The 17,687-nt window shown below is 33.4% G+C and overlaps 1 protein-coding gene across 3 annotated transcripts in view; it reads left to right on the top strand.

Moving 5' to 3' along the window:
• EPHA7 (EPH receptor A7) overlaps nucleotides 1-17,687 on the top strand; it is a 165,942-nt gene that overhangs the window by 138,857 nt on the left and 9,398 nt on the right. For 2 of the 3 annotated variants that reach the window (XM_007464448.1, XM_007464446.1), the window contains exons 8-14: nucleotides 1,551-1,659; nucleotides 2,304-2,359; nucleotides 6,749-6,874; nucleotides 7,702-7,887; nucleotides 8,467-8,528; nucleotides 10,008-10,217; nucleotides 10,893-11,042. In XM_007464448.1, coding sequence (XP_007464510.1) covers nucleotides 1,551-1,659; nucleotides 2,304-2,359; nucleotides 6,749-6,874; nucleotides 7,702-7,887; nucleotides 8,467-8,528; nucleotides 10,008-10,217; nucleotides 10,893-11,042 — 899 coding nt within the window. The remainder of the gene's footprint in view (nucleotides 1-1,550; nucleotides 1,660-2,303; nucleotides 2,360-6,748; nucleotides 6,875-7,701; nucleotides 7,888-8,466; nucleotides 8,529-10,007; nucleotides 10,218-10,892; nucleotides 11,043-17,687) is intronic. The other variant, XM_007464447.1, reaches the window with a different exon arrangement.

Below are 17,687 nucleotides of genomic sequence, written 5' to 3'. Positions count from 1 at the left end.
CCCATTTGCGGAGCACAGGCTCCGGACGCGCAGGCTCAGCGGCCATGGCTCACGGGCCCAGCCGCTCCGCGGCATGTGGGATCCTCCCGAAACGGGGCACGAACCCGCGTCTCCTGCATCGGCAGGCGGACTCCCAAGCACCGCGCCACCAGGGAAGCCCAAGTTGCTTTCTTTTTCTTCTTTTTCTTTTTCCCTTGTTTCATTCCCTCAGGGAGCAAATCAGCAGGTGCTGAATTACGGAATGTGTATAATACCTCTTTTCAGAAACCAAACACCAGAGCTATTTTTACTGTTTTTCAACGTAAGAACTATCTATAGTTAGCATAGGTATACAAAATTAAGAGATGAGTTGTCAAAGGAGGGAGATGTAGATAAAGTAGAGAAAGGCCAATCAGAAAAATTTATGCTTCCTGTTGGGGCAAGACACACTCTGCCTACATAAAATTTACTGCTCTGGAGACTGAGTCCCTTGCCACACCAATAAGGAGTAGTATTTTCCATCCTACCTTAAAGATTACAGCTGTTGATATTTTTCAGAAATAAGAAGCTATATTAGTTTGATATTATATAATTATCAATTTGCAACTGGATCAGCGATTGGAATATATATTTTCATTGTGTTGCATTCTTTTGATTATTTTATGAAGTCTATACTGGTATTGAAAATATAATGCTCTGGGGAAAATGTGACACTTGTGAATTGCCAGATAAGTGAAACTACACTAATTTGGAAAATTCCAAGTGAGAAGGCCATGTGACTCGATGAAGAATCAGAATCAGAGGCTGCCTTAAAGGACATGTAAACATATATTGTTCCCAAAGAGACTCTCAGGAAGGTTCAGCTGGGCTTGCCTTAATGAGCATAGAAGAATCACTTAGCATTGTACAGGAAGTGACTACAATTAGATAATACAAAAATGTTTTTTACAGTGCTTGCAGAAAGTTGGCTCTTTCATAAATAGCCTAGCTCTTAAACTCTCAAATGTGTATATTGCCTACTTTGTCAAATTAATACCAGCAATTCTGTTCGTTTTCCTTAATTAAGGTGGATTATAAATTCATAATGATTTACTATGATTACATGATGATTTTTATTCTATATTGATGATATGAGAGATAAATCATTTAAGGTGCTTTGAAAAATGCTGAGAGTATGTATTTGGGTTCCTTTTTTACACACCAGGAAAACAGACACAGAGGGATCAAATACCTCACTGAGGGAAAAATAGGGATTTAATAGCAACTGTAGATGAAAGATCTTTATCTCTTGATTTATAACTAAGTTTCCAACAATTAAGCAGAGGATAGCCATTCAATAAGGCATTTTGTAGGGATCTTTTCTAGCTGAAGAATATAAAATAGATGAAAGTATTGTCCTTACCACTTATTTAAAATGCAAAAATAAATATTTATTTAAATTTATGTTACAATAGAATTTAAATTAAAGGTGAATTTAATAGCATAGCTGTCTCGTTTATAAGATTTTGTTTAACCTCAAGTGCTTGCAAGATATTGAGTGTTTTATTGAGCCTTTTTTTTTCTGTTTATAGCTACGGCAGTCTCCAGTGAACAGAATCCTGTTATTATAATTGCCGTGGTTGCAGTGGCCGGGACCATCATTTTGGTGTTCATGGTCTTTGGATTCATCATTGGAAGAAGGTAGAAGACAAAATTTGTTCTAATCTCTAACATAAAATGTGTTGATTTTTCAGAATTATGTCAGCCTATTACTTATTGTTTAGTTTAGAATGTTAAATAGTAAATGCAGACATTTGTTGTCTCATATGAAACATTGAAGGTCAATAAATTTCCATTCTCCCAAGGTCAGAATGTAGTGTGAGCTTGATCATTGCCTTTAGTTTAAGAGGAATGAGTATTGTAATTTCTATTGGGTGACTTTTCATTAGCTATTTTCAGAGTTAGATTTTTGTAATAAATATAGAAGACACCTGGGGAAAGATTTACTCTTTTAGTTAATGGTTTGTGGAAACCATTTAAAATCTGTTGTTGTTTTTTCAGGAAAAAATATAAGCAAATATTCACTCATTGATAAATCTAAATCTATGAAATATGTCCCTTCCACAATGTCTCACACAAAGACTTAATATTCTCTGCTTTTTTTAAATCATGTGAATTGCTATATTATTATTGAGTTCAGAACTATGGACAGAAAGTTTATGTATTTTGTTTATAGCTCTAACTAGCATGTTGTTAAGTAATTAAGGTATATGATACTGAATTTTAAATATATAAAGTGAGATTATTGGTTGAGAATAATCATCAAAAATCTGATTTTTTTCCAGGCACTGTGGTTATAGCAAAGCTGACCAAGAAGGGGATGAAGAGCTTTACTTTCATTGTAAGTGTTTGGCTTTTCTTTATTATTTACCCCAATTAATACAGAAACCTGGTTGTTAATATTGGCATGAATAAATTCCTAATGCATCAGGCTTGACAATATATCATGAGCTCAAAATGTTACTTTAAAACATTTGAACAAGATATGCAGAATGAAGATCATATGATGTGAATTTTTAAAAAATATATTCAGACATGTAATCTCTCATAAGAAATTTTAATATAACTGCAAGGATATTCAGTAGCTTTTATGTCACAATTGTTCCTTTTGCAAACTTTGCCCAAGTGTTTCATATCATTCTAATAATGATTCATTAAATGTTGCATGTGCCCATGTTGTAGCTCAGGAATTCATTTCAATTTAGAAGGATAGGCCCTTTTTTTTCTACCCAATGAGTGATGATATAATGAAAGACTAAGCTAAGGAGCCTCTTTCTCTCCATCTACTGTAAAGTGTCCATCACAGATGATATTTCAAGGGACATAAATAGTATAATAATAGGATTCAATCCTCTGATGTTTTCCTGTGGATCTGGGCTACCTGATTCTTAAAAGTTCATTTTAGAAATAATATCAGAAGAAAGCTCAGGGAACCAAAGAAAATAGAGGCCCGACTGCATTAATCTTACCGTTGTTGCATGTGGATGGCAAGTGAAAAACTGAGAGCCATGCAAGTAAATGTTGACTTCTTGCAGTCAAAGTAAAATCCTAACAGGGAAATGATTTTAGCTCTGATAATTGATGATGCTCTTATCCAAACCCATTATTCCTATTTTTAATCCTTGAAAATATTGAAAAATAATTTTATTTATTATTTTTCTTAGTAACCATAATCTTTATGAAAATTTTTCATGGGGAGATAAATTTCCTGTAAATGGCATAAGAATTACATCTATTTTTGTGTTATTTATCAGACTCTTATGTCAGTTTCTAAGAAGATATTGTCACATACCCCTTCTAAAGTCACAGGAATATGTAAGCATCAATCAGGGAAATGTGTGGTTGAAAAAACACAAATTGTGAACACCATTATTATCATTCCTAAGTTTCTTCAGTGTGTTATTAATTGTTGAACCAATAGTTCCCTTAACTTTAGTTTCCAAAAGAAAAGTGGCTTTACATATTACATATCCAAATTGATGATGAAACTCTGTAAAATTTCAACCACTGATGGCAGGAAGGGTATTGGGACACTAGAAATTATAGCGAAAGGTATGACCAAAGGGAGCTTTATCATGAAGTTTAAGTTTCAAGGCCCCTCACTTTCACAGACTCCTTTCAAGGCCCTGGAAGAGCCTTAGCAAGTTAGTGTGTAGAATATTTTTTCTTAAAGAAAGTATCCCAGATTGTAGAAGGTTCAAGCCCCACAAAACTTAAATCTGCCCCTGATTATGACTGAATACATGTGATTCTGCCCCCGCCCCGGGATGATTTGATATGCTCCCAATGTCGGTATGTCCTCTTGCTAATCTGGCAGTGATTTTGTGACAAGTCCCAGTAATGAGAGTACCATAGGCCGTTTACACCTAGAGGATATACAGAAAATGTGGAAGTTACATTTTTTTTTCTCTTTCATGACATGAGAGAATACTTTTAACACTTCCTCAGACAGAAAGGAGAGGATCAAAACTTGAATGCATTAATTTTTGTATCTAGTTTAAAAGGTATATAGAAGAGTGACATAAGACTATAGTTGCTGGAATCCTTGACTCTATCTATATGCGAATAATTGGATGGCAAAATCATTTAATAATACCCTAATCAGTATGTCACTTTTCTTTTCTTTATTGAGGGTATCTGAGACATCCCCAAATGATCAAATGCTGCCTCTTAGTTTTTTTTACTTTTAGCTTGCAGGTTAATGCTGAAGGTAAATTAAAGCATGGCTTTTACCTAAAACATGATGTATAGCCTAATGCTTAATTGTCATCACTCAGTTTTGATATTTTGATGCCATTCCCTTTTTTTACATTTGACATCCAGTTTGTAATTAGAAAAAAATAAAACTGCATGTTTTACCTGCTAACATAGAAAAGATAAGCTTGAGGTATATATAAACAGTTTTCATCTCTAGAGCAAAATATCAGTGGTGGTTTTAAGATGTTTAACATTCATGAGAAATGTAAATGAGATATTAAAACACAGAAAAGCTCATACTCTTAAATCAGGAAAAACAATAGACCAAAATATTCAGAGATTACATCAAAATTTTTCTTATTTTAAAGCATCCGTTTTGAAACGAATAATGAAAAAAAAATAAAGTACACTTAAGATATCCTATCTTGGTAAATCCTTGATATTTTTGAATTATGCTTTTTACAAGGATATCTTTTATTGTCATTTGTTGAGAACCAGGCATTTTATTTGATTTTATGACTGTATTTACAATACGTAAAGTACAAAACTGTGGTCACCAGCTATTTACAAGTTGGTGTCCTTTTATTCCTTTAGTATACAAACAATTTCCTTAGGTGCTAAGACACCAGATTGAATTTTTACAGAAACATGAAAGCAACCATTTTACTAGCTTTTAGAGCACTGAGTTTAATAGAATGTCCAGTCATTTGTATCAGGTGCCCTCCACTCTCCATGGCCCCAAGTGTTACATTTAAAGATATAAACACGATGGAGGGGTTTAGTGAAGCAATTCCAATTTACATTTTGTTTCCTCCTACCATTTCTTCTAACAATGTCTTTGAATCCAAGCCAGGCAGTATTTCATGTTTTTATGCCAAAATTGCTCTGGCCTGTCAAAATGTTTTATGACAGCTTGAATAAAGAACCATCAGAGACCCGTTTGAGATGCAGAAGGCTACCTCCAATCCAGCTCCCTTATCACAAAGCCAAACCAAAAAGAAAGAAAGAAAAAAAAAACAATGAAAGAAAGGAAGAGAATAAAAAGGGAGAAGATGGCTCATTCTCCATCTGCCTACCAATCTAGGAGGTTAACCTATTGTTTTCTTCCCTTCTCTCTTTTTCTCTTCCCCCCCTTCCCTGTACTCCTCTTTCTCTCTTTTCTCTTTCTATCCCCTCTCTCTTTTCTTCTTGTGTTTTTTTTTTTTTCATGTTCAGCTTTAGTAACAAATGAGCATCTGTCAGTTTTATAGACTGCAACAGTAATTGTTTAAGACAATCAATTTTGGATAAACAATCAACTACAGCAGAATAATTCAAGATTTTTAAATCCCATTTTTCCTTTATACATTCTGCTTCTTTTTGTTTGTTATATGCTTATTTTAAAAATATAATTTCAATTTGATGTGATGACATAAGCACAGTTAGGCTGCAGTGTAATACATAAAGAAATATATTGTTCTCCAAATAGTAAGATTTAATGAAAAGATTGTTCAGTGGCTTTGTTAAAAACAATAAAGTTTTTTTGAGGATATAGTGTATCTTTTCATTGCATTAATATAACCAAATATATGCCTATCTATCTTATCTTTGTCTTTAACCAAATGATTAGATTTGGAATACATTATTGTAATTGATTTAAAGTTGACATAGCATTATCTGTTACCTGCATGCTTCTGGGTGCATTTTAAGAAGATTTTAACTTTTAAGATGATTCTATGTTGTTTGAATTTTGACTACCTTTTCTGAGGCATATTGGCTACCTCCTCATAGCAGTTAAGATCTTCCAGAGCCTTATAATTGAAAGTTCATATAAACCATTCCTCTTTCAAATTACTGTCGTACATGGTTAGCGGATCCCAGGAATATTGTAAATTTTCTAACTTTACTCTGCACTTTGTACATCTGGCCTCTATTGCCCTTCAAGGTGAAGAAGAAACTGTGTCATAGTAGATTTCTCTCTGGTTCTGTGATAGCAGTCCCTCACATCTTTGTATTAATTTATATGTCTATGTCAATGGTGGTTGGTCTTTAAAAAAATAAATCAAAAGAATAAGTAACATGTCTAACTGTTTTTAATATTGCTGTCAGTGTAGTAGGCTACCTGTAAATGAAATGTCTTCTTTTCCCAGTGTATTAATTTGATTGATTGACTGAATGATAGATTTACAAATGTGTTTCCAAGTCCATTACAAACCTCAGTATGGCTTGAACTATGCCATGATAGCAGTGAATTTAATTAAACCTCCAGTCTGATAAGAGTCATGTCAGAGAATTTCGGTGATGTCTTTTGTTGATTTACTGGAAAAGCAATTCAGTTAGTAAACTATGAGCTGGATCCTATGTTACCTATAGAAGCTTGCAGATAATACCTATACGCCCGCAGACTGAAGTAGTCTGTTAAAACTGCTGTGAATCAGGTGATGTGGAAGCAAGTTCACTGTTCCAAGGAGCACTCTGCATAATGAAATTCCTGGGCTGACTGCACAATAAGTGCTTTGCTTCATCACAGTCATGCTTTCTTACATCATTACAGTTAAATTTCCAGGCACCAAAACCTACATTGACCCTGAAACCTATGAGGACCCAAATAGAGCTGTCCATCAATTCGCCAAGGAGCTAGATGCCTCCTGTATTAAAATTGAGCGTGTGATTGGAGCAGGTAAGGCTGTTGTAGCTTCCTTGTTCAGCTGTTCCATTTAGCCAAGATCGAAAGTCATACATCATAATGACAGGCAAATAATTATAACTCAAGTATAGAACCTTTGCATTTACCTGAACTGTTAGAAGCAATGAGCCTGTACTTGTTTATGAAATCTTAAGAAAAAAGTGAAAAAGAAGCATGTGGTGCAGAGAATCGTGTATCTTTTGTCTTCTGTTGGATTTTTAAGATATCGTTCTACTATAAGCTATTTCATAATAGTTCTGGCCTGTCCAAGAAATGACTTCATATTTAAAATAATTAGAATGTCCCGAATTTTGCTGGAATATACATTTCCTCTGACTTGATTTACCATCTTCCTGCTAAGCTTTAGGTATTAGCCATTGTGCTGTGTAATTCCATGTAGAAAATTTATATGTATGAATTATTTAAAAGGAGCATTATTTTCTATGGATACAATGTATCTTCAGAATAATTATACATTTTTGGATCAAGTCCATTCAATCTAGCAGACATAAGTAGATATGAATTCCAGATTTTTAAACCTTTGAGAAGTATTTGCTTCTCAAGCTGTGAAAACAACAGCAATGTTTAGAATTTGCTAATGTGCCCTTATACTCTAGTAAGCAGTGTACGTTATGCAGCGTATTTCAAACCTGAATGTTGTTTCTGAAAGAGTTTTTGTTAACCCAGTTAAAAAAAATAATAGTTTGTGTAACAGATAGTTTAGGAAAGTTTAAAAGTGCTTTTAAAGAATTTAATGCATTTACTTTGAGAGAGGAAATATTTCTGAAATTAAAATACACCTTCCTGTTCTGTTACTTCAGGAGAATTTGGAGAAGTCTGCAGTGGTCGTTTGAAACTTCCTGGGAAAAGAGATGTTGCAGTAGCCATAAAAACCCTGAAAGTTGGTTACACAGAAAAACAAAGGAGAGACTTTTTATGTGAAGCCAGCATCATGGGGCAGTTTGACCACCCAAATGTTGTCCATTTGGAAGGAGTTGTTACAAGAGGTAGATATTGATTATATATTTCATTTATCCAGCGAACTGTCAGAAATTAGTGTTATTTCATAGATACTACAAAATCAAATTGTAAATACATTGTATATTCTTAATGAATTTTTTTTCTTGATATGTAACTGACTAAATTTTCTTTTGTGTTACCATCTCGGAAAAAAAATCAGGATAAATGAATGCAGGTTTAGAGCTAAAGAATATATCTGATAGATAGATGGAGTGACAGATATTTTCATTTAGCTTCAAAGCCACAAAAGTAATACAGTTTAGTCTTCACATTTTCTGTAAAGTGTCATTTTCTCTGAGTTTTGTTCACAAAGCAGGAGTCAGAAGAACACATTGACTTTTACTGTTTAATTTTGTGAATCATGACCACATTCCAAACAGACAGTTAATGACTCTTTGCATTTAGCAGCACTAAAAGCATTAGAAATACTCACCACTCACCCAGTCAGTCTTTCAAGAGCACCATGTGTTTTATCCGGAGTGAGAAAGAGGATTAAATAGGAAGTTTAGATTACAGTTTTGGAAGCAACACTGTTTTTTTTTATGTATATATTTTTGTAATTTTAGGGAAACCGGTCATGATTGTAATAGAATTCATGGAAAATGGAGCCCTAGATGCATTTCTCAGGGTAAGTAACAAAGTTATTCTCCCATTCTAAATATACATGCTACCAATGTAATTTTCTGAACTTTTCTTTGCAGTGTAAAATGTGAACAGTATAAACTTTAACAGGTCACAAAATTGTCTTTGAAAAGCAGATTAAAAGAGTCTTAGACTGGATTGAACTAGAATATTTTTGAGCATTTAAGTGATACAATGTAGTTAAAAAATAGTTTCCATTGACATATTACCACAAGTATGGAGGATACCTGAAGCCCTGTAATTTGAATACCTGTTGTAGCGTAGCATTCTACTTTTTCAGTACAATTATAAATGAAATACAGACGTAATACAGAGAAGACTGAGAAGTGAGATAGCCATTCAATGTTGGTAGGATGATCCCAGCTCTGCTCTGTGGAACCATTTCTGTTATACTGTTATGTAAACACCAAGCCTAAAATAAAGAATTATGAAGCTTTTTAGAGTTACAAGTATGTTATTTTTATAAATAATAAATTCTAAACATAAAAACATACGTATTTTTACATTCAGAGACTTTCCGCCTAAGAACGTGAGCACATGTTAACATTTTTTCAAATGGCAAAAAGAAAATAATGAGAACATACATGATCTAGAATGATAAGTTCAACCCATTTTAATAAGGATTCAGAGGATTTCGAGAAGTCTTTATTGCTGCATCTTGATGATATGCAAGATGCAACTGTCATCTTGCATATGACATGCCAGATGATATGCATAACTGTCAACTCTCTGGAAGAAAGCGTCACCTAGCAAGCTCATCTGCTCAATCCACGGTCCTCGTGCACCATATCTGCAATTCAGTTGGAGAAATCTGTGGGTTAAAAATATATGGTGGCCAGTTGGTTGCAAAGAGTGCTCAATTCTACTTGCTAGTACATGTATTTTAGAGAATCTTGGTTATAAGTAATGTACCTACGAATAGCAATGAAAAGTATAAAATGAAAACCAAGTCAGCCAGTATAATCCTTTTCTACCTCTTAGTTTCTCTTCATCTTTACTCAAAAGTTTTTTCACCTTTACATTTTTTACCATTTGGAGAAAGAAAGCTAATATATGTATCTTTATCCCTTTTATATTTTTAGATTATTTGTGTAATTTTTGGCAAGTGAGGAAAACAGTTAGCTGTCAGGGATCTTTTTTTTTTTTTATATTCCATTCCTTAACTTTGATTTAAACATTAGCATATACTTTTGGATTTGCACAATCTGAAATTATTATTAGTTAATGTTAAAAACACATCCATATAAATAACTAAATGATTATCAGAACTCTATTTTATATTACCTGACTATCAAGTTAAATCAGCACCTGTTATGTTTTTCACAAGTGTCTACACTACATAGAAAATTAACTGGTGATTCCTAGTATACAATAGAAAATGACTAGGGTGCAGACATTTTCCATGGTGACTTTTTTTCCCTTTCAGAGTATAGCTAACTGGACTTTCATTTTTGTCTTCCTGTAGAAACACGATGGGCAATTTACAGTCATTCAGTTAGTAGGAATGCTGAGAGGAATTGCTGCTGGAATGAGATATTTGGCCGATATGGGATACGTTCACAGGGACCTTGCAGCTCGTAATATTCTTGTCAACAGCAATCTTGTTTGTAAAGTGTCCGATTTCGGCCTGTCCCGGGTTATAGAGGACGATCCAGAAGCTGTCTATACAACGACTGTAAGAAAAAGTCTATTACTGCACCTTTCCATATTCCTGCGATTTTCCTACCAAGAAAGTAGGGCCTAATAATACAAAGCTAAATGGGAGAAAAGAGGCAAATTGATCTCAGCTTTTTGTTGTTGCTATTTTTTCCTTTTGGAAGAATCTTTGTTGCTTTTACAGTCTATATATAGGCTAAGACGAGAAGTAATGATAAAAATGAGAACAGCTTATTTTATATTGGGATGTTCATATAAATAATATACACATACAACATTTGGTTACTAGCAGTCATAATTGTAGCAGAAAAATATAATCCCATTTTAATAAAGGTTTTGATAAAAGATTAACTATGCTAATTCTTATAACTTTTGTAAGATTAGAAAAAGAGAAAATATGAGGATTTACTTATATACTATTAATATTATTCCAATATTTCATTCCATTTTAGTAGCTGTTTTGTCCTTCCAACTAGAAGGTTTTAAGGTTTGCCTTAAAAATGAAAACTTAACTGTGACATTTTAAAAAACAGATTAGTAACTTTAAATACACTTAGAGAAATTCAAGATGAATAGACCTGATACTGCTGAATTGCCAACCAAATACACGTGTTTAACTGTAGCTTAATGGTTCTGCTATAAATGTTTTATACATTATTATACATACTTAAAATGTCAATTTCTTTTTATACAGGGTGGAAAAATTCCAGTGAGGTGGACAGCACCTGAAGCCATCCAATACCGGAAATTCACATCAGCCAGTGACGTATGGAGCTATGGAATAGTCATGTGGGAAGTTATGTCTTATGGAGAAAGACCTTACTGGGACATGTCAAATCAAGATGTAGGTGTTACACTACTTAAACAAAAAGGATTTATTTAATACATTAATATTCATATTATGGGAATGTGTAGGTAATGGCTCATAAGAAGAAACTTTTATAGAATCATAAAAAGATGATTGCTGAGTTTTCACAATAATTACCATAAATTAGTGGTTCAATTAATTTCATTTTGTCTTCATTTTGAAGAATTGCTTTTTCTTTTTTTATTTAAATTCTCTGGACATAATAGAAGCCTGCAAAGGATATTTCTCCTTAATAAAGGTAATCATGCTGAGCTTGCACACCTGTAGTGGGAGAGTCACATGAATAAAAGAATCATTTGCGGAGGGGAGGGTGAGGAAGGTTGTGTTTGTTGTTGCAGCTTGTCTTTCTTTTTTTAATTTCCTGGTAAAATCTGTTTAAATTATCTATTGTTGATTGATTTACTTAAATTTTAATTTCATGAGATAACCTAGATTTTATGATCAATATTGGTGTTCCATAGTGATATTTTAGAATGTAATCACAATGAGACTATCTTTGGAAATTTCTTCTAAAAATACAACTTATTAAATGTGTATCTTTTTACTAAGGCATAAGATACGTTGTTATCCTTTAACAAGCTGATGATAGTTCTTGAGCGTATACATCTCACACCAAGAAACCATTTATAAAACAATATAGCATAAGTGCAAGTAAATATTTGCTTCTCTAAGTTGAATTTTACAAAATTAACATTTTTGTAAGCCAGAAGCTTTCAAGTACTGGCAGATTCATATGGCTTAATTTATTGAAAATATGAGTGAAATTTAGATAAAAGTAGAGCAAATGTAAAGTCTAGGAAGGTACCCTGTATTTGAACTAGAAATATGGAGAAGACCTTGGTTCATAGTTGATTAGAGAATTTGCCAAGGGAGCCCTTTGGAAAGTCCAGAAATAAAGGCTTAGTTAAGTGTATGGGGACCAACCTAATAGACTCCTATGCATCTCCTATAAGGGAGATGCATACATCGTTAGCGATTTGAAATGAAAGTTAGGTTGGGGCAAATTGATGAAAGCTTTTTTTGAAGGAATTTGGAAATGGTAAAAATGCACGCTCTTGAAGAATAGAGTAAAAAAATAAGTGCTGCTTGAAGAAATTCTATATTACCATTAAAAAGAAGGATGTGACAAGCAAACCGGTTTGGAGTAGTCAATTCTCAAGGTACTATAAACATGGACAGCAATAGACGCTGACTAACATTAAAGTTGAGTTATTTTTCAAAAACAGATCATGATCATTGTTATATAAAATTAGTATCTCTTTTTTATTTTAGAATTTTCCACATCAAGTTCCTATGGTTCTTAAAACTTATAAATAGCTATTTTTAGACAACTAAAATGAGACTGCTTGTTGGTAGGGTAATTTTCAATACATTTTTAAACAAATTTTTGAATTGGCTGAAAAATTCACAGCCTAAAGAGGGGGAGCTTTGAAATCAGTGAAATCTTTTGCTATTTCGAATTGAATAATGACATAAAATTTTTTTATTTGGGTTTTTTTTTTTTTTTTTGGTTTTGGTTTTGGTTTTTCAAAGATAAAAGTCTGAATGATGAGTCCGTTTGGCAGAGGCAAAGTTGTTAGTATTTGACAGGTCTCAGTGTCAAAGATTTCATGGACTGTCAAAATATGGGCAAACAAATCCTTGGGGCAGAGAAAGAGAAATATTTACATTTCCCTAGACACTCGGTAGAGTTTCATTTCTTTTGACACCTTCCTTCTGTACTAGATTCAAACATAAAGGGAATGACAGGAATATAAGATGACTTAAATTCAAAGTTCCCTTAACTTCTAAAAATAAATAATAGAAATGGTTAAGAAGAAAAAAAATAAATAGCTTCAATTTAGTTTTTAGTATTCCCTATGGTTTTTCTTGAAAATTAAATATCATAAATGTATATTTAGTCTATCAAGCATTAATAAATATTTTTACTGATCAAATGAAATTTTTATAGGCACAATGAAGTTTACTTCTGACCTAGAATATTTTAGCACCATCTTTCTTCTTTTTTTAATCACAAAGGTCGGAATTATTAAATTATTAAATTCAAACACAAGAAATTACCTATACAGTTCAGTTTTTATAGTGAAATTGATATTAATATTCTTCTTAAAGCATAATATTCATTATTTTATACTTATGTTAAACTGGTATTTGAGCAATTATATGTTTAATCTTCAATATACAAATGATGGAAAAAAAACTGGATAATTTAAAATAATGAATTCCATTCTAGCAAAAAAATTCTCTAGAGGAAAGCTTTTTTCTTGGAGTCTCTGGGTAGGAGACCATGGAGAGACTTAAGTGACCTGCCAACTCCCTGATGCATATGGAAATCCTCTGTATATGTAAATATATGTTATTTTTCTGGGAATGTTGCTTTCATCAGATATTCAGAGACATTAATGTTTTAAAAATCAGTCTAGATTGATCGAGAGAATCACCCTTGATTGAATCAACTCACTTTATATTGTTTAAATTTAGTTGCTAGAAATTTGTTAGGGATTTTAGAAAGCCCTCAAATTTCAATACCTCCGATTACAAGAGACTTTTCTTAAGTCACCATGAGAACAAGATCTAAGTTGATAGTTAATATTTGTCAGGAACTCCACAGAATTCCAGGCTGAAAGCTAAATAAAGTGAGGTTTCTGTGATCACTCTGAAGAAATCAAAAAGAGGTACACTAGTCCCTTAGTATCCATGGGACATTGGTTCCAGGACTTTGGCAGATACCAAAATCTGAGGATGCTCAAGTCCCTTATACAAAATGACATTGTATTTGCACTAAACTTGTGCCCATTCTCCTGTATACTTTAAATTATCTCTAGATTACTTATGATACCTAATACAATATAAATACTATGTAAATAGATGTGAATATAATGTAAATGCAGTGCAAATAATTACTGCTGAGTGGCAAATTCAAGTTTTGCTTTTTGGAATTTTCTGGTTTTCCTTTTTCTTTTGAAATGTTTTCATCCATGGTTGCTGAATCTGAAGATGTAGAATCCTCCCAGGATATGGAAGGCTGACTGTATTGTAAAATCAATGAGGTAGATAGTGCCAGGAGGCTTTAGTTGCACTCTAAAGCAGGGAATAAGCAAGAAAATCTTGGGAAAAGATAATATGCATATGTATGAAGTTCCCCACACCCACATAGGTTTATCTCAGGATTACTGCTCACTGTTTTCCATGTGCCCATAAATTTCCTGAGTTTTAACTGAAATGGAAGCAGTTAGAATCTAGGTATTTGCAGTTAAAACCAAAAGGGTAGGCTTTCCCAATAAATATCCAACTTTCATTCTTCTTTAAAATCTGTAGGTGTTTAGCCCTTTCCATTAATGACCTTTCAAAGATAGAACTTATATGTATAAATGCAGTCAAATATAATACATAATACACAAATTGGAAATACTTATATTTGGCATTCACAGCAGCTGTCTTTTAATTGAATTTATGTCTTATTTAGTCCGAATATAATTTTCATAGTCAAATTATGAAATTTTAAAATTCTTCATTATATGGATTACTTTTTTTCCTGTTTATAGTACTCAACAAAGTCATTTCTTCTTACCTTAAGGTAGGCCAATAAATCATCCAATTTACTGGTAGGTAGTCACAAGGATGGTAAAAAATTAAGCACCCATAAAGATAGGAGACATAAAGATAATTCTTTAAAGTGGTCCATGAAAAGACATTTAAGAGCTTTGAAAATATAATATGCTTGTAACTAAGTTTATTCTCAGCTAAACTGTGAGCCTTCAACTTTTCCTTTTAAAAGTCACCACTGATTTATTACTTTTTTATATTAAGATATAAAAAATTGTGGATTTTTTGGTAAAACTTTGCTGTAATCCTGTATGTGGGGTCCAAAATATTTAATTGCCTAAAATGTGAGTCATGTTATTGTGAGGTTAATGAGATGAAAATGGGCATAAGTGGAGAACAGAAGCCAATCATGTTATCTCCCATTTTGAGTTATTATAGGCCCATTATCATGGGGTCTGTCTGTGCTCCTTTTTCTCTTAACTAGTGTCATACTGTAGTGATACTGAAATACATCTCGGCAAGCAAATGTGTGTTTTCCAAGTATTTCTCTGCAGTCTAAGAAGTGTCCCCTGTTGGATCCCAGTGTTCTTTTAAAATGTCATTTGCCCTAGTCACTTCCTATTCCTCTGGGAATGATCTAGAATTAGAAATTGCTATGAATATTTTCATTTTTTTCTTTGACTTTTATTATAATGCTAAGGCTAGATCTCGACAGGCAAATCCAAGGGGTTTCTAGTAATTTCACAAAAAGATGTTTTAAATGAATTCCATGGGTAATTATGTAATGCTTTTAGAAGTGTAGGATCAGTCATCTTACTGTGTGTTTTGTTGTTTCTGAGAACGTGTAACTATTTGCACAGCACACTTTTTGTTTTCCCAGTTGGAAATAAAATGCAGCTCTCAACAGCATGGGCTCTGGTCAGACAGCCTCCATCAAATTCTGTCTCTTCTACTGACAGCTATGTGATGTTTTCCCAGTGCTTAACTTCTCAGCACCTCCGATTCTTTGTCTCTAGAATCAATATAATAATACTTGCCTAATAAGGTTTTTGTAGAGATTACATGAGATAATTAAAACAATGCTAATCGTATAGCAAGTATTCAATAAATATTTACTATGATTATTGTATCCTTAAAAGATAACTTGTTTCTCTGGCAGGCTAACCAGATAAAACCTGCGGAACCTCAAGTCTCAGTTCCTGGCTGAATCATCCCTTGAAGGCGGGTTTATCCTCAACAGGCTTGCCTTGAATTATGCCAAACTATGCCCTTTAGAGACCAAGGTTCCCAGCACGTATCTCTGGTGCCCCTGTAGGTAGGAGCGTGATTGTTAATGGCAGTTTTGGAGTCCCAAAGTCCATTCCCAGTCCAGAGAATCTCTTATTTTAACTATACTTTGCTGCTGCTCCTTTAAAAATTTGTAAACCACTGTGTTTTTTGTTTTTTGTTTTTTCTTTTGCGGTACACGGGCCTCTCACTGTTGTGGCCTCTCCCGTTGCGGAGCACAGGCTCCGGACGCGCAGGCTCAGCGGCCATGGCTCACGGGCCCAGCCGCTCCGCAGCACGTGGGATCTTCCCGGTCCGAGGCACGAACCCGTGTCTCCTGCCGATACCACTGCGCCACCAGGGAAGCCCAACCACTGGGTTTTTGAGAGCTAGAAGTTTCATTTTGTGTTGATAAATGTTCTCTGTTCTAATACTAGGAATCGTCAAATTTCTGTAGTGCAATAGGATAACTATAGAAGTTTACTAACTCATTCCTATAAGAGTTATTTCATGTTACTTTATTCATTGGCACAAAGATTTAAGAATATATTGTGCTCAAAGCCAAAGAATTATAATTAGAGAGCTGTTGAAGGGTATTTTGTCAAGAGGATCATGATAAGGTTTAGATGTACGTTTCAAAGATTATTTAGAGGGAAATAAAAAAGGAAAGATTTCTCTACCTGCATTGTTCCTTTCAGAACTTCTGAGAAAAAGCTACAAGTGAGGAAATAGGAGGTGGTAAAAAATAGTAAGCATTGCCCCAATCTTATGAGCATGGGGGTGGGGTCTCATCAATTCAGAAAAATACTGCATATGTTCAGATACAAGCAATCTCGAGATAGAGGAAAGCCACTCTTTTCCCCGTAAAAAAAAAAATGTTTACTATTTGGTCATTTTGAATATATAAAGTTTTACCAGTTATTAATTTACTTATTCACAACTTGAGCCACAGTTTAAATAACTTAATCCAGCTTTCCAAAGCACATTATTTTTAGTTTTATCTAACTTAACATAGAGCACTTTTGAATCCTAAAATAGCACTGTCCCTGGAGTGTTATACAAAGCCACATGAAATTCTTTGCATTTAAAAGTTTTTTTTTTTAATTTAATTCCTCCTGTAGTTATATGTTGATGATCTTTACAGAGGTCCCATTTGTGTATGTTTTCTTGTGTGCTTTTTAAAGAGATATTATAGAGGAATGTTTACAATGATATCCAACATTTGTAGTTACAGAGTCATAAACAGGAAAATTTTAAAACTCTCATACGACTTTCACTAGCATTCAATACCAACACTGATTAAAGTCACTTAACGCTAAAGTGTTTTCTCCATAGCTGTTATTCAAAATAAAGTACTGAAGGAAAGATCCCATAGTGTGGGACTTGGTAAAGACACAACTACATAACTATGGGATAATCGCTCCATTACTGCAAAAATAAATATATATTTATGTGTTGTATTTTAATCTATTATGTTCATAGTATTTTCTACCACACTTCCCCCCACCCCATACCTATTTAATAAAACAAATATAAAGGTAACATTTTAAAAATTGTTGTATTCAAAATTAATAATAAACTTTAGGGGAAATAAGCTTTAAAACAAAAGTACATAAGCAAAAATAAATAATTTTCACCAACTCACTAACCTAATTTTCAGAGTAAAGCCATTTCCAATTACAGCACTGTGTATGTATACACACACACACACACACACACACACACACAGATAGAGAGATATCCATATACATATATGAAAAAAATATTTCTACCTTTTGAGTATATTGTATTCAGGAAGTAGTATCAGCA

Source organism: Lipotes vexillifer, unplaced genomic scaffold (genome assembly GCF_000442215.2).
Source record: "Lipotes vexillifer unplaced genomic scaffold, Lipotes_vexillifer_v1.1 scaffold1746, whole genome shotgun sequence".
NCBI lineage: Eukaryota > Metazoa > Chordata > Mammalia > Artiodactyla > Lipotidae > Lipotes > Lipotes vexillifer.
This window is presented reverse-complemented; position numbering and strand designations above follow the sequence as displayed.